General features: G+C 38.1%; 2 protein-coding genes across 25 annotated transcripts in view; one reads left to right on the top strand and one right to left on the bottom strand.

Annotated features, from left to right (window-relative positions):
- The window catches only part of PHF20L1 (PHD finger protein 20 like 1), a 74,522-nt gene extending 62,863 nt beyond the window's left edge, over nt 1-11,659 (bottom strand). For 8 of the 23 annotated variants that reach the window (XM_009455937.4, XM_009455939.4, XM_054657028.2 and 5 more), the window contains exons 1-2: nt 11,322-11,649; nt 9,057-9,172 (exon numbers count right to left, since the gene is read on the bottom strand). In XM_009455937.4, coding sequence (XP_009454212.1) covers nt 9,057-9,139 — 83 coding nt within the window. In that variant the 5' untranslated portion in view covers nt 9,140-9,172; nt 11,322-11,649. Of the gene's footprint in view, nt 1-9,056; nt 9,177-11,321 lie in introns of all 23 variants that reach the window. The other 15 variants (XM_009455938.4, XM_063817381.1, XM_009455943.4 and 12 more) reach the window with 6 other exon arrangements.
- TMEM71 (transmembrane protein 71) overlaps nt 10,339-23,702 on the top strand; it is a 70,436-nt gene continuing 57,072 nt past the window's right edge. Inside the window, exon 1 of one of the 2 annotated variants that reach the window (XM_016959882.3) lies at nt 10,339-11,028. The gene's annotated coding sequence lies outside the window, so the exon portion shown is untranslated. The remainder of the gene's footprint in view (nt 11,029-23,702) is intronic. The other variant, XM_054657031.2, reaches the window with a different exon arrangement.

Raw genomic sequence — 23,702 nt, 5'->3', positions numbered from 1 at the left:
ACTACAGATAGTTAATTTGTTTATATGCCTACTGATTAAAGTCTGATGAATTTACATCAATTCCTCCTGCATTTGACTCTACCTTCTTAAAATAACGAATGTTCATGTTATTGTTATGATTAAAACTAATGTTTATGTGCCTACCATGTGGCATATAACATGCATTATTTTGCTTAAATCCTCAAAGAACCCTTTAAATGAAGTACTAATATTGTTACCAGTTTTTAAAGGGAGGTCATGGAGGCTCTGAAAGATTCAGTAACTTGCTCATGTTAAAAGAGGTAATGAATGGTGGATCTTTGAACTGAGGTATTCCTGTCCATAAAGACCATGCATTCAATCATTACAGATTCTGCATCTTGCAACTGATGAGTTTCAGTTCCTATTACATTTATGGCAGTGTTTCAATATAGGGGGCTCTTACCAAAGATGTATTAAAAACAGATAAAACAATACAAAAATCAAGTTATCTATTTTTTTCTTAAAATTTTACTTTTAATCTCTCATATACAAGCAGCATGCCTAAAGTTGGTTTGTGTTAGACCAAAGAGTATGGAAAATAATTGTACAAAATAAATATCCTCCATGCATAAAATTACTAAGCAAAGATAAGAGGCTGTTTTATTATTAAAATGTCTCAAAACAAAAGGGCACTACATCTCAACTATGACTAAGTATGATACATCACATTATTAAAATTAAATAATTGGAGTAAAGAAAGTAGCTTAACTTTCATCACGTTTGAAAACTCATAAATTTTTAAATTAAGAGGAAATCTTGGATATGATACGTTACAGAACTAAGGAAAACAAAAAGTGATTTTAAAAATAAATTACATTTGCTAATCTAGGTTAACAAATATCATCTTATGTTTAGTTTTCAATCCAAAAGTCACAATGTATTTGCCATAATTTTCTGAAATGGTAACTAGGTTATTTCAAGATATCCCAAAACTTTTGTCTTCATTCATCCTTTTTAAACCCAACAAAATTCAGTAAACTTTGCTGGGCACCTTTTATGAGTAAGTTACTATGTTAAGGCCTTGTAGATACACCATTTCATATAAGTAGCTTATACTTCAGTACCCTAGCTAATCATGATGTAACAGAAATAAATTTATTTCTAATTCATGGTAACTTTTTTGGCAATAAGAAAACAGACTTTCAAGACACTCTGAATATTAAGTAAATATCTATACTCTTCCTTCAACTTTACTGCAACAATCCTCTCAAAGTTGAGGTAATTATAATTACTGAAATAACATAATACTTGCATACCAATTTCTAATTTAATAAGAAGTATATTCTTATGTGCTAACCATCTGTAGCAAGAAATGATAGGGAGTGGTCAACACTTCTTCAAAATATACAGTTACAGTAAAAATACTAAAAAACTGGGACCTTAATGAAGAACAGCAGAACTAAGCTGTCTTTTCAATATTCCGTTAATTTCTTTTAAAAATTGTACTACTGATACTCAAAACTTAAAATTAAAACTAGTATTTTCTCCCTCAGCTTAAAAGAAATCACTTAAAACCAAAATTAAAAACATAAGCATCTGCAGATGCCATTTCTGTCTACTCAGCAAAACTAGAATTGCAAAACATTCTTTTTAGTAGAGTTAACTACCACAACAGATAAACTGTTTCCCAGCTAGTGGCTTTCATCAACCCCCAACTAAAAAATAAACCATTATCTAATGTGATGTGACAGTGTGAAATCTCATAATACATAATAACATTCGGCAGGAATGATGTAACAAATAGGGAGCTGGATGTGTGTGATACGTGATGGCTGGACTTCAACCAAATGTCAGATAAGCAAATAAAACGGTCTTTTCTCTTGTTCCAACCCTTGCCACTATACGATCACACACACATAAAGCACAGCACAGTAAGCCTGAGATTCCTGGACTTTACCCTCATTATAAATCGATGAAGGAGGCTAAGAAATCATCAGCTTGGAGGTTTGATTCTGAAGTAAATTTAGGAGGAAAGCTCTCTAGGATGGATAAACTTGAAATTTACCTACCTTGCTCAAGCCCTCTAATTCCAATGAAAAAGAGTGGCATAGGCTTGCCAGACTTTCAGGGCCCTTCTAGATGCCAGACATATACTCACAACTACAATTGGTCAGAAACTACGGTGGCCCATGAACACTGAGCCCATTTAGTTAACTGAGGCTCAAAGCTTTAGGAAATCTATGCGAGACAATGGGTTATAGTGGAGAGATCACTATATTGGGAGCCAAAAGGTTTCATGCCCAATACAGTTATACCCCAAATAGCTCAAACCTCTATATTTTTTCCAAATTATATTCAGTTTTCTACATTTTTCTCATTTTCTCCTCTAGTAGCCAGCAGTTTTGAACTACCTATGACTTTTTGTCTATCTTACCTCTGCCTCAAGTTTGTGTTATTTACCCATCTAAAAGTATGATTTAAAAAAAAAAAAATCTGTCATCCCTGAATAGGTGAAAATCGATAAAATGAAATTGAGTTTGGAATTCAATTGCACCTGAAAGATCATCTAAACTGTAAGACTTGCATTTCAAGGTCATTAAAGCAGAGAAATACCTCTCCAAAATCACATAGTTCATGGCAAAATAGCACTTAAAATCCGTATTTTATGACTTCCAGTTTAATTTATTTTTTCCAATACTTTTGTTTTTCAAAAAAACTAGGATAAGCAGAAAAAGCTTATAAACCAGAAAGAGTTCTATAAAAAACGAATTAACATAAAAAAAGGAAGAACACTAGAGCAAGAACAACCTGAAACCAGGTGTGTTTTCAAATAAATAAGTCTTCTCTGTCCCTAAATCATGCTTTTCACATTTTTGGAGGGGTAGAGGGAAGCTTTCTTATATTTAGCATTGTTCAAAGGAATTTATGGGGCTTTCTTTTGTGGAAATTTTAAAAGTTAAAGAAGTAAAATGTTTGTGCACTGGTACAAATCTGCTTGATAATTAAACTGGATGATTCACTTTGACCTTAAGATTCAAAATTTGTGACTATCTAAATGTAAATTATCTCAGAATTTTTAAACAAAACTTACAGATTTCAAATGAATTGTCTGCAAGAAGGGTCCTTAACCTAGAGGTCATGTATACGTTTTCTATGAACTTATGACCATAGTATATAATTCATTTATTTTGGTGTATACATACAACTGTATATTTTTTCTGAGTCTACAGCTGGCATTGGTTTTCAAAGGTAATGACTCAAAATAATAATCATTACTTTCTATGTATAGACAAACTGAAAGAATCCCAAATTATGAAAAGACAAAAACTGCATGCATATTAATATTAGCAAAAGAACCTCTATTTTTGAAGTATTCACCTGGTGTTCCTACAATGCTATATTTGATCTACATGTTACACTTTAGGACCATTCTCCTACTCTAAATATAGATGACACAACTTATCTCTAGTAGCATTTTCCTTTGAATAGTTAAATCTAATTAGAAAAAAAGTAACTTTTTATTCAGAAAATGTGTAATTTTATTTAAATTAACAAGTATTTGTACTTGCTACAATGTAAATTTCCTTAATTCTCCTATACTATTAAAATTCTGCACGAACATCTTAAAAACTCACATTTGCAAATGTTCCATACAGTTCAAAAAACTTCAAATGTGTGAAAACAGCATTTGCCAATTCAAATTTATACTGTTCTATTAAACTCTGATACTTGGAGATATCTCCACATTTTTTAATCTTTCATTTTCCTTTTCTTTAGATTTAGAAGAGAATTAAATAGAAATATTCCAAAAGAGTCAGAGGAGCATATCTCATCTGAATGTTTTAAATTGACTCTATATTTCAAATTTATTTTAAGATTAACACCACAGCATGTTATTTAATCTCTTGTGTTTTTGTAACAATCGCTTACTGTAGAATAACTATTTTAATTTCAATCAAAAAACAGAAGTTAAATCAGTAGTCAACGCCAGTGTGATTTTATCAGTTTTCTTACTAAACAATATTCAGAATGATTAGATACTTTAATATTTGCAAGCAAACTCTATAAAACTCTGTGGAAACATGAGGATTTTATTATCACTTCAAAAAGACTGTCTACAACTTTGGAAGAACAAGACAGATGGAAAAACTGCTTGAGCCCATGAGTTCAAGACCAGCCTGGGCAACACAGAGAGATCGCTTTCTCTACCAAAAAAAAAAAAAAAGAAAAAGAAAAAGAAAATCAGCAGGTTACTATAGCATACGCCTGTAGTCCCAGCTACTTGGGAGGTTGAAGCAGGAGGATGGCTTGAGCCCCGGGAGGTAAAGGCTGCAGGCTGCTTCAAGTCATGATCTCATGACCGCACTGCAGCCTGGGTGACAGTAAAACTTTGTCTCAAAAAAAAAAGGAAAAAGAAAAAAGTGTCATCAGCTTGTTGCAATGAGATGTTTTGCCTTCGATGATTCCAAGCCACTCTCCTGTCAACTAAAGCTACATTTAAAAACTCAATCACTTAACTCTTCAGATCCCCAAAGATTTACTTTTCTATTCTCCCTCTCCCCTTGCATTTACCTCAATGCTTTATGATTATGTACCCATCTGTAGAATTTAAAGCAATACATAATTTTATTTGAACCTTAAAAACCAACCTCTAAATAAAAGCCAGTAATACTGCTTCCATTTTACTGCTAAGAAAACCAAGTTAAAGGACTTACCCCTATTTACAGGATTAATAAGTAACAGTCTGAATTTAAACCCACCCGCTTACAGTGTCTCCAATATAACTTCAACTCTCAACTTTCTCCTTCCCCAAATATACTTCTGTATCAACACACCTATACTCATTTTTATTCTTATGATGTTACTACCTTCCAGAGATTATAAAACTGAATATCAAGGTTTGGATGCACAGAGTTTGTGGTGAAAAACATGATGAAAATAAGATAAAAAATAGTTGACTGTGCTAGCTGTAAACATTAGCACGTCAAAGTCTTTATGCAGATGACTGAAAAAGTTAAAAGAAAATGTTTTTAAAATATTGTAAAGCTATAATATTTTTAAAAATTAAAACAGCCCACACTACTCAGGAGTTATGTTTGGTCAGTGTAGGAGAGATCCAATTATCAAAAAGCAAATACTGGGACTAAGATGACTGACCTCTTGATGGCTTCTCAGGGCCTGTGTCCATTAGTACTGATAAATAAACCACCAATGAGTGTTCTTATGTAGCTATAAAGTTACTTTGAAAATAAAAATAAATCACTACTTTAGGCCTGGCGCAGTGGCTCACGCCTGTAATCCCAGCACTGTGGGGGACTGAGGCAGGCAGATCACAAGGTCAAGAGATGGAGACTATCCCAGACAACATGGCGAAACCCCATCTCTACTAAAAATACAAAAAAAAATTAGCTGGGCATGGTGGCGTGCGCCTGTAGTCCCGGCTACTCGGGAGGCTGAGGCAGGGGAATCGCTTGAACCTGAGACGCGGAGGTTGCAGCGAGCGGAGGTTGCAGTGAGCCGAGATTGCGCCACTGAATTCCAGACTGGCGAAAGAGCAAGACTCTGTCTCAAAAAAATAAATAAAATAAGATAAAATAAAAATAAATAAATCACTACTTAAAAAGGTACAATGCATTTTCAAAGATAAGGTATCTTTCTGATCTGTAAGAATTATACGATATGGTTTATTCAAGCAATAATAACATACTTTTCCTGAGAAACACAGATTGAGTCTTCCTGTTAAATCAAATCTACCCCAAAGCTAAAAGTGAGAGCTTAACTTCAGATTATTTCCACCTACTAAATTTAGAGTTTATCCTTTTATGTCTAGACACATACCAGAAACTATTTTCCTTTTTTATATATGAGAAACCAGCCAGGAGTACACTTTGGGAGGCTGAGGTGGGAGGATCATTTGAGGCCAGGAATTCCAGACCAGCCTGGGCAATACAGTGACACTTCATCTCTACAAAAAAAAATTTTTTTTAAATTAGCCCAGACTTGTGGTGCACACCTGTAGTTCCAGCTATTCAAGAGGCTGAGGTGGCAGGATAGCTTGAGCCCAGGAGGTAGAGGTTTTAGTGAGCCAAGATCACGCCACTGCACTCCCAGCCTGGGAAACAGAAAAGACTCTGTCTCAAAAAAAAAAAAAAAAAAAAGCAAGAAAAACCTTTAATAGGCATTTTGGGTTCTTCATTAGCACCACTTTCCTTTTGCACTTCTCTTCAAAAGGTGATTTATCAACATGTGATAAGTTAGTTTCTCAGTAATATACTGCTTATTGTAAATGTTTTGAGTATAGAGACAGTAAGCAAGATTTGCATTCCTGCTCCTCCCTATCCAATGCCCATAATAGTTCAAACTACATTTATCTCAAAGATGACTCAATACTTTTCAAAGAGAATTGAATAAATTTGGAAGACTAAGCATTCAATATGGATGCAAAAAATAGAATATGAAAGAAGGGAAAGAGAAGAGTGGGAGAAGAGGGAGAAAAGAAATTTCTGTATATTTTCAATGATTAACTATAATATTTTGCTTCTCACAAGAATGTCAGTTTCTCGTCAAATAATTCTATAATTTTACTTAATATTAATGCAAAAATTTACAGAATTTCCATGAAATGTAAAATGGTCATTTACAAATGGAATAATATGAAGAATTAAGTTTATTATCCTATTTATAAATAAAATGTTAAGAGCACTAATCTCGGAACTTTTGTGTCCCATATAAAATTCAATACATCTTAGTAATTAAATAGTTGGTCCAATAGCACACCACCTAATACTAAATTTAAGGGGCACCTAAGCCTAACTAGTTCTTGAAACTACTGACATTAATAAGCAAAATTACCATAAGAAAATTATTTTTGTAAATTACCTAGAATACATACATACAATATTCTTAATCCTTTTTTAAATAAGGAGCCACCTGAAACAGAATGCCAAAATCTTTATATAAATCAGCTTATAAAAATAAAACTGATAACAAGTTTCAGTGATAATATGTGATTATCCTGGCTAATGCTTATTTCCATTAAAGAGAACTATTATTACCAGGGTCATTAAAATTAAATCTAAACTTCATCAATGAGTACATTTGCATGACACCGCTCAAATAAGCACATATGAATTTTGTGGCAAGAAGATACAACTTTCATTTGTTCTCTGAAATTCCAAGTATTCTAAAAACACAGAATACTCTAAAAGTACATTCAAGCATGGTTTTAAAAGTTCTTTTTGGTAGTCTTTTGAACTACTGGATCATAAATTTAACAGCTCCTAAGTTAGAAAACATTTTACTACTGAAAGAAAATTTCTCACTAATATCCAAGTTATATTAATATCCCTGAAAATTACTGACAGAACTAATCAACTATGTGTTTCTCCAAAACTGGAAGCTAGCTAGCTCAACTGCAACACCGTCAGTTGGGAAGCCTAATATATTAATATGAATTAACTAAGTCACAAAGCCAGTAACTTAAAAAATAAATAAATCACTTAAGAGTAATATCAAAGAAGTAACAAGTATTATTTCTTATACCCTTGTATCACACAGACATTCAGTAGTATGCCTTTGGAGTAAAAAGCTTCTCTTGGTCAAATGAGAACCAAGATAGACAAGTGCTGCCTCAACTGGCAGTTTCTGTTGCATGGTCTAATGCTGAGTTTCTCAATCATTTTTACCGCCACCCACCCTCATTCCAGTCGTCATTTGGCAATGTCTGGAGACATTTTGATCGTCACTAGGAGAGATGCTACTGCCTAGTTCCCAGGTACTTCCCAAACCCCTCCTGAGAACTACCATGTACATTCTTCACCTAGTGACAGTATCGATTAACCTCCCCATCTCAAATTGTAGCTTCAAACTGTCCTAAAGTGGAGCTCAAAACAAGAGGTCATTAAGCTGGGGTCAGAGATATGTGCCAAGCTCTAACGCCAGATGTTAAGAGAGAGAAACCCCAGCCTGGTCTATACAGTCAAATATCATGACTAAACAAGATTTCTCTGCCTGCCATTGCCAACTCGGGAAGTTGATTTAATACAAATCAATCAAAAGTAAATCTACAAAATGCCCACTATGGTTTTAAATCAGAGAAAATGTCAAAAAGTCTGGGAAAGTCCAAGAGCTGCTAAACAAGAGCTCGCATCAAAATAAACGGGCTTCAGGAGGAGCAAAGGCAGCATCCCTCCCAGAAGCGGAACCCCTCTAATGCCCCTCTCAGGTTAGGAGCCTGCAAATGGCAACAAAAGAGATCTGCCAAGACAGCAGAATGAGGGGCCAGTTAACCCAAATGAGGAATACGCTCCTTAGGAGAAAGGAGAATCCTCCTCATTCCTACTCTGGCCCAGGGACCCCTGCATGTAGCTTCCCCTTCTCTCCTTTCCAGATAGTAGTTTTATACCAATTCATCAACTTTTCCTAACCACTGTATAAAGGCTATGTTGGGAGGTGTTTAAATTTACCACTTACCACAATGGCCAGAATAGGGGGAGACACACAAGTTCTGAAAGGACAGCCTATTTTGCACTGGAGACAGTAACAACCTGCCTTTAGGTTAAGGCCCACCAGGGAAAACAGGAGGTTAAGTGTGATTTTGGTTTTAGGTGAGATAATGAATAGTGGAGATGTTTTTGAAAGTGTTCACTATGAAAAAATGCTATGCTAACCATTAATATACTCTGTAGTTTGAAAGACTACCACTGACAGACCAAAAATACCAATTTAAATCAAAATTTATCCAAAACGTGAGAAGTTGGTTCTCTGGATTACTCCTCTCTCTACTTCCACCAATACAGCTCATGTGAGGTATACATGAGGTATACATAAACCGCATACTCTAGACAATTATTTTCATTTCTCAAACACCAAAAATGATTGTTCTAAATAATTTAGTCAGTTGACTAAAAATAGTTTTTAAATGCTAAACCTAAAAAGCCTAAAGAGTAGGAAAACTAAAAAACAACATATATGTGTAATCGAAATGTGAATACACTGATGTTTCTGCTACCATCAGTGGAATTTACTGTTTTAATTAACATATGTAAGGCTACAGATATTGTGATATTTAGGTGAAAGTTCTATATTTTCCATACCATTTTTGTAAGTAGTCCAGTGCCTCCAAACGAGCACCAATCTCAAAAGTGATTCCAGGGCGATTTGGGGGCTTTTTACTCATCTTGAGATCCTATTCTTCAGTATTCTCTTTTCACTACCTCAAGAGAAAGAAAAAAGTTAGATTCCAATGCAGAAAATGCATAGGAAGTAGAGTATAAGGGAACAGGTCAAATTAAAATTAAACAGAATTTCTAAAACAATACATGAGAATATGAAATACTTGCCAAATTGTTAAGAAATTTGAAGGAGTATTACCAACATCTCTATATAAAGTTCTGTGCAATCTGCAGGCAATCTTGATAATGATTTAAGAAAAAGAACAAAGAAAACTATCTAAAAAGAATGAGTAAATGGACTGTTAAAAATTGTTAATAGCTAAAAATGCTTTACATTTGAGCTTCCAGATACCCAAGAAAATTCTCCACGGGGAAGCTGAAAATGCTTTCCTGCCTTTGAAAAATTAAGACAGCTGAGTATTCTGGAATAGGACTACTGAAATTCCTGAGAACAAAATCAATTTTTAATTTCAACAAATATTTGTTGAGTGCCTCATAATACAAAACACTAGATAAGGCCCTACAGCACATAAAGATGGAGGAAACAGTAGGCACACTCCTCTGCCAGTGAAGATACCACTAATTCCTCTTGGGATTAGGATTTTTCATTACCCATGATCTCCCACCTTGGTAGCACATAATTCAATAATTTTAATTTAACATACAGTATTACAAAAGAGACTGCTTTCTTATACTTTACATTCAACAAGCAATAATAACATGCTTTTGTTAACTGAGTATTTCTACTATATTTCAATATAGACAATGTCCACATTGATAATAAAAGTGGTTGTAATGCTAGAACAAAAACTGCAAAGGAGTACCTATGTATCCCTCGGTCATTCACATGCAAAGTACTATATTTTGGGCCACAGTGGCCACCGAGCACACTTGAGGTGGCCTCTTTTTCACTAATGGGTATGTGAGGAATATGAATACATTTTGAGATAACCTAATCAAAACATAACTCATAATTAAGAATGTAAATTGATTGTTATCAGGGGCGAGGAGAGATCCGTAAAATGTCCTTCGGTATTTGAGATCACTAATGACTATGTTCCCTACAGTTTAAAAAGAAAAAAAGAAACACACACACATGTCATCTTTTATAATGGTTTTGTCACAATTCATAATAGACAAAATAGAACAACAAACATAAAATTCCAACTGCTCCCTCTTTTCTCTTTGAAAGAGTCTGATAGGTAAGGGAAAAAATAGCATCAATACTGGCCATGAAAATATGCGAACTCAAATACCCATGGTTGGAGGGGGAGAGTGGGTATCCTCCTGCTATGGTATAAGCAAATATTAGAGCATTAAAAAGTTAACAGGGAGCTTGCCCAGGGTGTAGCTGGTGCAAAAGAACAAATGTACGAATATTTTTAATAGAGGTCTTGTCAGTGCGCAACACGTAAGGCAGTTACTTAAATGTTTGTGTAGAAATCGAATCAACCTTTTCTGCTGTCTGTCACAGGAAGAATTCAGTAAGGGATAGTTCACAAGGTACACTAACATCTAGAATCAAACTTAGAGCCCATAATTAAGTGATGGATTGAATGAGTATAATCCCCCAGTGACACTTAGGGATGAAGTACCAGAAAAAAAACAAGATTTTCCTTTGTCTTAGGTTCGAAGAGGGAAGGATGAAGAGGGATTTGAATTAAGGAACTTTCATAAAGTCAGGCAGTCTACTGGGAGTAAAACTTGAAGCAAAAACAAGGCAGAAAGCACGGAGAGGAGTAAAAACAGTAAGGAAAGGAGCAAAGAATGGCAAGAAATAGGACAGTGGAAGTTTTCGGAGATGACAAGTTAGAGGGAAGAAGAAACGAGCAAGAAGACATAGAGACCGACAATGTAAAGCAATGGTCGGAGAATGACCGCCAGGCCAAAAAAGGTGAGGAGGTGAGGCCAGACAGAGAGGGGGTGGCACGAGACAGGCAGGAAAGGCTGACAGGGCTGGCAGGGAGCTGGAGAAGCCTCCAGGTTTGACAGCCATCCGGCCCTCGGCAGGGGGGTAAGGAAGGGAGGGGAAGGGGGAGCTGCGGCGCCCAGACAATAGGGCCGGCGAGTTACGGGGAGGGAGGCGGGAGGGGAGCGGGCCGGATAGAGAGACACCAGAATGGGGGCGTCCCAGGCGGCCCGGCGGGGGCCAGGCGGCCTGCCGGCTCAGCCGCCGCCGCCTCTTACCGACTCGGCCTCCTCTCTGCACAGCAGCCGGGCCGTCCGGGGCCGAGCTGGGGCACGAGCAGGGCGGCCAGCCCGGGCCTCTGCCTCTGCCTCCGCCCAGGCAGCGGCCGGGGAGGGAGCAGGAGCGGAGCGAGCTGGGGCCGCAGCGCCGGATCGGCCCAAGGTTTCGCGGGAGGGAGCTGGGTCCGAGCCCTCAAGCTCGCTCAGGGTCCGCTGCCATCGCCGCCGCCGCCGCCGCCTCCGCCGCCGGCCAGCCCTGACGCGACGCCGGGCCCCGGCGACGTCAGCCGCCCGCGACGTGCCGGAAGCGGGCCTGGCCTCGTCACGTGACTCACGAGGGTTGGGCCCGGGCCGCGCAGCCGATTGGCGGGCCGCCGTAGGAGGCGGGGCTTTGCGTTCGTTGACGGACCGCTAGCGGGCGGGGCTCTGGTTAGTGGAGGAAAGAACGCGAGCTCTTGGTGCCTATTGGTAGTTGTGAAGTATTTGACCTTTGAGATTTGAGGACGAAGGGCATTGCTTATTATTCTTGATTCGTTGGGAACCACGTCACCAAAACCCCTTTACACAGGACCCATGGCAAACTTTTTCAAATGCACTACATGCTTTCTTAGATATCCACCCCACTCCACATCAAGAATAGAGCAAGGTTACTACTACAAAATCAATAAACCTCCCTTGAATGGGTGCTTTGTGATAGACACTAGGCTGTAAATATGTCACATGACAATCACAACTGTACAACTGTATTACAATTGTATTGCTTTCCAGTCTTGGAGATCTTTACAATACAAAGACGAATATTACTAAGATGTGTGTGTACGCGCGTGCTCAGGCACAGCTGAATAACCTTAACCTATGGCTACATTGATATCACTTCCCCAAGACTACACAGCTAATGATAGCAGAACTGCTTTTATCGAATACCTACCCTCCCAAACTCTACTAAGCACAGGAGACAGTATCCTTGCTGTGGGGAGAAACCAATAAGTGAACACATTGAAAATAATATTGAAATGAAACATCTTTTTTCTCTTGGTTTCCACTGTACCACTCTGGTTTTCAAGTGCAACGTTGCATACAAATGTCACTTATATTTATCTTGCTTCATAGTGTGGAGTTAAAATAGCAAAGTAACTCTCTTTAAGCTTCAGTTATAGTAAGATTTGGTAAATTAAACAATCATTCTTTTTTTATTCAACAAACATTCATTCAGCATCTACTAAGTCACTAATAGCTACTGAGCTAAACTGAGCATGGTGATACATAGGACAGATATAAATAAGACAGTCTCTAGTGGATATTTGTTATCTTGTTTTTTGGTTGCCCAGCATCTCAACTCTCTTTCCATGTTTGAGAAATTTCTCATCATGGTTGCATTAGTTCAGAACACCAAATACTTGTAGCATCTTCCTTAGGACATGACAGGATTATACTTTCCACCCTCCTTAGAATTATGTATGGCTGTTTGATTTGCTTTGGCTGATAAAATGTAATTAGAAGTGAGATTTGTCATGGCCAGTTGGTAATTTTTAATGCCAGCTCACCAAAGTTTCTGTCTCTGGCACAGTGTAAAGCACTGCTTGAGATGATAGCTGCTCTACCATCCAGGTTCTAGACAGATTATGATGAACCAAGGCCTCACTGATAATCTACAACTACTGTGTTGTATAAGGAAAAAAATAAATATTTATTATTTTAAGCTATGGAGATTTGGGTGCTGGATTGTTTGTTACATGGCATAATCCTACCCAAACTAAATGATACATCCACCTTATGAATCTTGGATGCAGAATCAACCTCCCACTAAATAAGATGAAAATATCAGAAACTCATGTTTCCAGTCTCCCTTGCAGCTAAAGTTCTAGCCTCAAGTAAAACTCTTTTACCAAGGACTTTGTATCAGAAGTTTCTAATGATGTTCAAAATAAGGAAACTTTTCTCCCACATCTGTGGCAGTACCAGTATTCAAGTTTCTGATGGTCAGCCTGGAGTTAAATCTTTCTGAACTCTGGAAGAACCCCTGCTGAATCACAAGCTAGTGATTAAGAAAAAATAAATATCTATTATTATACCCCACTAAAAACTTGAGGTTATTTGCAATTTAAATAAAATACATACATAAAGAACAACAGATTCTGTCCATTCTCCCAACTATTTGTTGAGAATCCACCCTGGAAAGATGATTGTTCCATTTTAATTGGAACTTGACAATGAGTCTTCCAATAATGACACTTGAAAGAAAAAAAATAAAATAAGGTCTTATGTAAATGATTCCTGGCTTCAGTGAATTGTATAGGCTTAGTAATCCTCTGTGGAGTTAATACCGTCCCCTAGAGGGCACTTTGGAAATGGAGGATGGTATTTTATTGTCTCAGGTTTGGGGTAGGGCACTGCTACTATTTAGTGGGAAGGGACCAGGGCTGCTAGACATCCTGAAATGCACAGTGCAGTTCCATACCTTGAAGAATTGCCCCAGGTCATGCATGACTTCTAGATGTCCTTCCAGACATTCATGTAGGTGAAAACCCTGTTTATAATTGTCCCTGCCTAGAACTGCATTTCACATATAAGTATTTTTGGAAGGTTTTAATATACATTAAATTTTGCAGGAATGAAGCAACTGTGTAATGTAAGGAAACACTGACCTTTTTTCTGAACATTATCAAGAGTCTATCTCATTTTAAAATATCATGCCACCAACGGCTAATTACTCATAGTATTTGAGGCACTGATAGAATGCACCTGTGTCAGTCTAGTTGCGTAGCTGTTACATTTAGGGAAATCTAAATTTAGATACAAGCACTTCACTACTTCACTATATATTTCTGTGATACATGGCTGAATGTTAAGTATTGAAATATATATGATTTTTATGAATTATTTTGATAAATTTTTTATATTATTGTCATATTGATTTTTAAGTATATATGTATAGCTTGGTTATGTTATTTATGAAGTTAATTCTGGGAAGTGGAGAGGGTGTGAATATAATATTGACTCTAAAAGGAAGGCACTAAGCCTGATAAAACTGACAAAAAATTCAGGTAGGATGTCATTTCCTCTTTTAACCACATAGAGTCAAAGGTCAGGATCAGAGTAGGGATACAGGATATACAAAATTCTAGTACTGACTCCCTGGCCATGTAGTGAAGCTGTGCATTGATCTGTCCCTTCTCCTCTCTTCCACCCAACACACCCTGTTCCAGATGGTTGATGCCCAGCCATCAGTCACTCCATCTCCAAATATAGAAAGAAAGAACTTACAGCTGTGTTTGAGCAGAACCAAACAAGCAGTGAGCAAATTATCTTGAAACAACAGTTGTTAGGCAGAAATCACTGAACTAAATTCCTCCAACATTAAAAATATGAATATGGAACCATAATGTCTCCTGGAATATTTAACAAATGTATACCTATTTTAAGGTAGGAAAAAAAGTTACTACTAAATACCAGATACTCCTTGATTACAAATAAAACACAAGATAGCTATTTTTTGTATGTTTACTTAATATTTACAATTAGCATTAGTAAAGAAAATCAAAGCAGTTCAAGTTTTTTTTAAGGTTAGTTTAGCAGAAACGTAAACTACTGTGATAGATAGCCTCTGTCAAATCTCTTCATTCCATGTGCATAAAAATCTTTGAAAATAGCACTGACATCATTTTCCTCACCTGCCAAAGAGCTCACTTATCTTTCCTCTGTCACCATATCCCTTTATCAACTGAGCAGAAATTATAGTTATTCCCGAATTAATCCCTGGTAATAGGAGCTCTAGGCCATGTATGAATTGGCAGAGATGTCATCTCTCCCAGTGTTCCCGCAGCATTTTTTTCACCTCTCTAATGTATTCCTCACTGTGATTCGTAGGTTTATATTCCACTTTCTTAGAATGAGCCAACTCTAAGGATGATACGGTGTTCCAGATTACTTTAAACATACTTATATATACAAATAAAATAAAGAAATATGATGTTATTAAAGTAAATAATAATACATATATATTATAAATACAAAGTACATAATATTGAAGTAATATATATTACTTTGATATATATGTATATATGTAAGTTTATGTGTTACTCAGTTTACATGTTACTCAGAGCCACGTGGATCTCTGAGATTTTTAAAACTTTTAGGCTTGGCAATAATGATTCTAAGATATCAAAGTCTCTGCTACTAAGGGTCATAAAATAGAAAAAATATGTATGTCTATTTCAGCAAATGCAGCAAGAGAGACAAAGAACTCTTTTGTGTGTGTGCAGATTACCATGAAGCAAGAGAGTGAACACAAAATTTATCATCCAACCCTGAACACTTTTGAGAATGGAAGGAAGGGCTATTAATAATTATACCAGAATGACAGGTGGATCCTGGACAGTTCCAGACAAACTGAGATATCTGGTCATGACACATAAAGCAGGAAGAAATAATCATGAGAAATTAGTAAAGATTTTATAAATAGAAGTACATTGAATATGGAATCCACTCGTGATACTGCAAAGGATTTTCACATTTCTGATTTAGGACAAAGGATGGTCTCTGCTTTCTGCTGCTATGTGATACTTTGCACCTCCCCTGATTTTTATCATTGTTAACTAGTGTCTCTTGCATTAACTATATCAGTATTTCTCAAGCTTTGGTCTGCCAATTATCTGCATTATGGAGATGTGCATATGGCTCAGGGGCACTGTTTTAACAAGATGGTCTGTTAAAATGCAACACTGTTTGATAAAATTCAAGTTCCTGGGCCCTGATTTATATCTTAGGTTTGGGGACTGGAAATCTGCATTTTAGCAAGCTACCCTAAACAATTCATACGTACATGAAATATTCAGACCCGCAGTATGTGAGGATTCTTTTTGTCGCATGTAACAGAAAATTTTATGAAAACAGGCTTAAGCAAAAAGGGAATTTTTCAGTTTGGGGAGTTAATAGAAGATAAGGAATAAGTCTGCCTTCTGTGTGAGTTTGATTCAGTGAAAAATTATAACATCTTTCACTCTACTTCCTAAGGTTTAGCTTGATTCTGGGGATCCCCAACAGCTTAAGACATTACAGCATCCTGGTGACCGTAAAAACAAATACTAGGAGTCTTTCTCTCACTGGCCGAGATAAAGTTAGGTGCCTAAATCTGAACCAAGCATGGTGGCCATGGGGATGACTTGTACTGATTCGGCTTAAACTGGGTTCCTATTCCTATCAGGCAGGTAAGCGTGAAGACTGGTCCAAACCTCGTGGACTGAGCGATGGGAATGAGTGGGTTCTTTAATGCAAAATTCGAGTGCTGTTACTTAAAAGAAAGAGACTGGAATTTGGACAACAAAATAACTAATATTCAACACAACTGTAACTCCAAATTACAATTTACAGCCATTCAACAAAGCTGAGAATTCTCTTCCTGGCTTGCGAAGTTAGAAAACCAAGCCAAATGAGAGACAAATCTAGTGAGAGATTGACCTAACATTCACATTCCTAATCTGTAGGTGTTTGATTTTAGAGATAGTCTCTACAACGTACAATCCCCATTTCCATGGATTGTTAAAACTGCAGTAGGAGAGGGTGAGCAACAGAACACAGCAGCTATACAAATTAACAGTCACCAAATGGTGAATACTTTTACTCTTTTAGTGATCATTCTTTTCGTTGAGAACAGAGCTAGCAGCAATTCAGTGGCATCCTGAAATATGGCAGACAACATACATGCATGCAGGCAATATTCATTTATTTGCATGCATTCATTCATCATTAATTTATTTGTTTAATCACTTAATGTCTTAGTTTGTGCTGCTATTTAAAAAATACCAGAGACTGGGTAGCTTAAACAAAAGAAATTTATTCCTAACAGTTCTAGAGGCTGGGAAGTCCAAGATCAAGGTGCCAATTGATTTGGTGCCTGGGATTCTTCCTGGTATGCAGTTGGCTGCCTTCTCACTGTGTCCTCACATGACAGACAGAGATCATCTCTCTCATGTTTCTTCTAAGGGACTAATCTCATTCATGAAGGCTCAACCTTCATTACATAGTTACTTACGAAAGGCCCCACTTCCAAGTACCATCGCATTGGGGATTAGGGCTTCAGTATATTAATTTAGGGGACAGGGAGACACACACAGTCAGTTCACAGCACTCAACAAACTCTTTTTGAATTCTTACCTAATGCTAGAGACTGGGTGATGTAGAGTAAGGGAACAGGAAGAAAAATAAAATTAGATACCCATTCAAAGTTGACTTGTCATGATGCAGATATGGATACAGAAACAACTAAACACAATATGAAGCTAAATATAAATCAGTTTGAAATAAAGATACTATTGGAATATGGTCATTCTGACTCAACAAATCAAGAAAGACAGCATAGAAGAAGAAACATTCAAAATATGCTTTGAAGGATGAGTAAGCTTCAAATAAGAGTTCTATGCAGACTTTATAATTATTAATGCCTTACAGTTCTTTATAGTTTCAATTCAAGAACTGACAAATGAAAATATTCTACTTCCATTTCTTTTCCACATGCGTTTATTGAACATCTGTGGTGTGCCAAGCACACAGCACTAGTTTCAGGGAGCATAAGGGATAAGCTTAATTCCTGATCATTGTTAAGACATTTAACAATGTAGACATGTAGACAAACATGCAAACAGATAACTTCAATACATTGTAAGTGTTAGTGTGGAAGAATGTGCAGGGTCAGCATTTGGGCTCTAACTGGTCACTCACAATTTGTCTAAATGTCTGGCCTCTTGGCCAGGACCAGAAAGCAATAACACTATCTCCAAGGTAATTGTGGACATTCAAATGAAATAATTCCCCTTCTGCAGGAGGGAGAGGGAGCAGGGAAGGGGCAGATAATTTGTCAGCACAAGCATTGCACAGCTCGTGGTTTGCCTTAGTAAAAGTATTGAGGCAACACACCCTTGTGGTCAAGTATCGGATTACTTCCTCTTTTGGATTTTGCAAAACATTCAACAGAGCCAGTTTCACCAGAATGAGGAGAAACACCCTTTGGTTTTCCTTCTTTTCTCTCCTATTTTTTTTTATAACTATGTTGTCTTCAAAAAATGCTGCAATTGAAAATGAACCCTGAGCAAACAGTAGGGATATACATATAGCATTTTTGAGGGACAGAATTCTAGTTGCGGGAAATATCCTATAAATCCTAAAAAGACACATTAGCAGCAAATGATCTGCCTGCCTCAGCCTCCCAAAGTGCTGGGATTACAGACGTAAGCCACCGTGCCCTGCTGAACACAACATTTTTTAAAGTAAAAGAGAGGAATGTAAATATTTGTGACCAAAGGAAATTTGAGAACACCAAGTATAAGAAAATCAAATCTAAAGGCAAATAATGAAAGTACTACAATGAATTTAACGATGTGGAAATTGTAGATTCTAAAAAGCAGGACAAAGCATCCAAAATCTCATTCTTCTATCACTACCTGGACATGAACTATTCCAGTGTTATTACAAGGGAATTGAGGTGAGTCAGTTTAAATAAATCAAATCTAGCCTGGTTGGCCACTTTTCTGATTTCTGTGTCCTTTCTTAGTAAATCACTTATAATTTAATTATTGTCATATTCTCTAAATACTAGTATATGTAATCCCCATCCCTACCCCCATATTACGTATAAGTAACATAATTGCTTAATGGCATTGTGATCTCGCAATCTCATCACAACTCATACTGCCAACATAATCTTTTTCTCATAAAGCCAAAGAGTTTGAAAGTTCTTCAGAGACATGCCCATGAATTATTCACTCGACACAGGACAGATGCCTAAGCAACAGGTTGTCCAATAAGCTCAAGCTGCTAGCAGTCAAAAACGAAGAGCTAGGCCGGGCGCGGTGGCTCACACCTGTAATCCCAGCACTTTGGGAGGCCAAGGCGGGCAGATCATGAGGTCACGAGATCGAGACCATCCTGGCCAACATGGTGTGAAACCCCGTCTCTACTAAAATACAAAAAATTAGCTGGGCATGGTGGTGCGCCCCTGTAGTCCCAGCTACTCAGGAGGCTGAGGCAGGGGAATTGCTTGAGCCCGGGAAGCAGAGGTTGCAGTGAGCTGAGATCGTGCCACTGCACTCCAGCCTGGCAACAGAGCAAGACTCTATCTAAAAAAAAAAAAAAAACCAAAGAGGTAGGTATGTCTCAAAACAATTATAAGCATGAATATTGACACAAGAAGCTGACTGGAATCAAATGCATGAAAAGTTGTTGATATGTTCTTAGAATAGAGTGTACAGTCAAAGAGGTACCAGCTTGGTATCAAAGAGATTATGACAACTAAAAATTTCAAAGTTATCTTTCCATTTGCTAACTTCTACAAGCAGAAAGTAAGTTGAGAAGGTTGCTCTGCCCCCGAGAAACGCATATTCTCTAATCTTCAGATGAGGCCAAGGAGAGTAATGGAAAAGGAATACTTTTACTTTCCAGAGGGCAGAAACAAGAGCCACAGTTGCCTGAGTTACTACCCCTGAGGAGCAGAATTAGAGCTCTATCAAGGAACATTCCCTATTCACAGGGTAAAAGGCTTTTGTAACAACTGATCAAACTGATCATTCCGTTTCAGAATAGCCCCATTACTCTTTTGCTAAATAGGAGAAGTTTCGATGGAAGTTACTCCATCTCTGTTCTGGTATTGAATGTTGAACATACAGGCTAAGATGTTTTAGAAGTCTTTGTATCAAGAGAAACCACACTGATGTAGAGATTATTATGAGATTCTGGACTGGAAGTCTGTTGCCATGATTAAATAAGATTTTGGCGTGTTCTCTGGAAAGATGAAGTGAAAACAGCATCTTTTTTTTTTTTTTTTTGACAGAGTCTTGCTCTGTTGCCCAGGTTAGGGTACGCAACCTTGGCTCACTGCCACCTCTGCCTCCCTTGCTCAAACGATCCTACTGCTTCAGCCTCCTGAGTAATTGGGACCACAGGCTTAAGCCACTACACCTGGCTATTTTTTGTAGAGACAAGGTTTCCTCATGTTGCCCAAGCTGGTCTTGAACTCCTAAGCTTAAGTGATCCGCCTACCTCGGCCTCCCAAGATGCTGGGACTGTAGGCATAAGCCACCGTGCCTAGCTGAATACAGCATTTTTTTTTTTAAAGTAAAAAGGAGGAATCTAAATATTTGTGACCAATGTGGAGGGCTGTAGTAAATTATACAACAATTCCCAGTTCTTCCTTTCCCCCCCGCCCCCCATGTACTTCTGATATACATCTACCCATCACCCTATGACTTACAGTGCTTCCCCCTGGAGGTGTGTACTTCCCTATCCTGATGGCATTGAACTTGACCATGCAATATGCTTTGACCAAGGAAATATGGGTAGAAATTTCAGATGTCAGCTCTGAAAAGCTTTAAAAGCCATTATGTATTTCTGACAGCCCTCCTGTTCTCTTCCCTCTGCCGCAAGAAAGGGAAGTCCCTCACAAGGGGTACTGCCTCCAGGAATGATGGCACAAGGAGCAAAGCTACAGCCAACTTGCAGTTAACACAGGTCAAGATATGTTAGATTCGGCAGGGAGCAGTGGCTCATGTCTGTAATCCCAGCATTTTGGGAGGCTGAGGCAGGTGGATCACCTGAGGTCAGGAGATGAAGACAAGCCTGGCCAACACGGTGAAACCCCATCTGTACTAAAAGATACAAAAATTAGCTGGTGGCGGGTGCCTGTAATCCCAGCTACTCAGGAGGCTGAGGCAGGAGAATCTCTTGAATCTGGGAGGCGAAGGCTGTAGTGAGCCGACATCGTGCCACTGCACTCTAGCCTGGGCGACAGAGTGAGACTCTGTCTCAAAAGACAATAATAATAATAATAATAATAATAATAATAATAAAAAAAAGATGTGTTAGATTCAAGTAGAGAAGCAGAACCACTAGGAATGATGCAGAATTGCAATTGTGTAAAATAGAGATTGAACCTTGTATAATTATGGCCACTGGTAAGCGAGCTCAGTTTGGCTGTTTCTTAGGAGGGGTGCTGAGCCTGAAATCACTAGACAGTTGGTCAGTATCAAAAGATGGACAAGAAGCAGAGGAGAGCAGGGAAAACTGGAATCCACAAAGAACCATCTGGAACACGCATCTGTCTATCACCAAACGCCATATAGGCCTTTTCCTATCTCTGAGACTCTATCCTCATTGCCGGGTATACTCTAAACAGAAGCTGGCATTCTTTCTGTAGAGCCACACCCTCTCCTCTACTAGGACTTGTAAAATGGAAGGAAGTGATCTGCAGGGACTGGAGCTTTGGGCCGAGTCCTTACATCAAGCCAGCAGGTCTGTGGAAACGTGCATGAGCTGCCGCAAAGTCTAACTTGTGGGGACCTTCCAAAAATACACACAGCTTCAGCTCCACTTTCATCTTCCAAATCTTGCACAAGTTGCTTTTAGGGCCTATCTTAACCAGGAGCATACAAAAAAGGAATTCTGGGAAATGTAGTTTCACTTAGCCAAGTTAACATATTACAAAGCCATCAAGTGGGAAAATAAAAGCTTACTGCTGTATGCCACTAAGACTTGAAGGTTGATTTTTACTGTGGCATAACTGTTATGATAAAATTGCTAGCTTCCAACTCCTTCTAGATTAGTAGCCTGTCCAGGCTTTGGCCCATATATCTCCTTCTGGCCCTTGTGTGCTATGTGTGGCAGAGAACCTAGCCAGACTTGGATGATAAAAAATCTTATTCACATATTATTAAGTGCCTACTATGATAATGATAGAAACCGTAATAGCAAACTAGAAAAGCATTCTCCTTATTCTCTGAGATCTCACAGTGTAGCAGGAGGAACCAACATGGACAGAAACTTGGCTCATTAGTTCCAATTGTGATGCATCCTCTGAAAGGAAAGCGCAGACAGCTATGGGATCCATAACCTGGTCTGGGAGGGTCAGAGAGGCTGCTCAGAGAAAAAGCTCTTTCAGAAAGAGATGGGAGATGAAGAAAATAGCACATTCCAAGGGCCTGAGGTGGAGCAAAGCTAGAGAAGCTGAAAGGAAGCCAGCATGGTTGAATTCTAAAAAGACAGATGGGGCCTGTTGAGGGAACAATGAGGCTGAAAAATAGTCAAGTCCAGACCCTACCAGGCCTGGCAGGCCATGAAGAGGATTTTGAACTTGACAGGAGAGAGGAGCAAGGGCAAGCACTGATGGATTTAATCAGGGGAGTGACATAATCAGATATTCTATTGGAAAGGTCATTCTGACCATGGCTTAGGGAGTGTATTGGAGAGAGGCCAAGTGACTTTGGCATGTTGGCATGGAAGTCCAGGCAACAAGTGCAATACACACACACACACACACACACACACAACCTCCCAGTTCATATTTTTCATTACGTAATGTACCTTATTGATAGCTATTATTATATGGCTTACGCATACTGATTTGATGTAGCTGGAGCCCCAGAGCAGATAGTGGAGATGGAGACTTAGATGATAAGCCTAAGAGCTACATGAAGAGGAATCAAGATTTCAAGTCCGTGTTCAAAAGCTACATGGAGAGGAGTCACAATTTCTCCCAGTTTTCTGGCATGAGTGATTGGGTGGAAGATATTGCCATCTAATGGGACACAGTGTTCCAGAGCAGGATGAGGCTTGGGTAGGAAGAGAGATCATGAGTACATGAGGGATTTAAGGAAGCATGCAGACATGTTTGTTCGTTGTTTGTAGTGTGTTAAAATTGAATTTGTCAAGTCCATCAATTTATGTCAGCATTTCCTAACATGAGTTCTTTAGCATTCCGCCTGTCAAAGAGTATCTTAGGGACTAACAGTTTTGGCTTTACGTGGGAGCTGATATGAAACACTGTCTCCAATTCCCTCACTTCTGTAAGATCCTCTGTGATTCATTTGCAACACATGAACGTTTGCAACACATAGCTCTGGAACTGGGGTCTTGGGAGATATTATGTGACCAAAAGATTCTCAAGGCAAATAATTTTGACAGATGGTGAGACCATGTTTCCTGTGTATAGTAGCAAGTCTGAATATCATTTAAAAGGTTCTATAGTGACCTCTATTAGAGACCTATGCTTTCTAGAACTTTTTGTACTGAAATTTGCCACTCGTCTTTTCCCCATCCACACGCATCACCTCCATTAACAGTGGAGGACTGAATATTCTGTGGAACATGCTTTTAGAAACATTGATTTATAACATGCAGAATAAAGGTTCTGAAGGCAAGTCTACCTGGATGTAATTAATTTATTTGTTAATTCCACAAACATTAATTGATAACCTACTATATGGGAAGCACTACTCTTGATACTTGGGCTATTAAAATGAAGCAAAATGACAATATTCTCTGCTCTTTTAATGCTCATGTTCTGGCTGAGGAGTACGTTTCTTATTACAAGGAATGAATTGTGTGACATATTCCTTG

The sequence above is a fragment of the Pan troglodytes genome, chromosome 7 (assembly GCF_028858775.2).
Source record: "Pan troglodytes isolate AG18354 chromosome 7, NHGRI_mPanTro3-v2.0_pri, whole genome shotgun sequence".
Lineage (NCBI taxonomy): Eukaryota > Metazoa > Chordata > Mammalia > Primates > Hominidae > Pan > Pan troglodytes.
The sequence above is the reverse complement of the archived record's forward strand: the minus strand, read 5'-3'. Positions and strand labels throughout refer to the sequence as shown.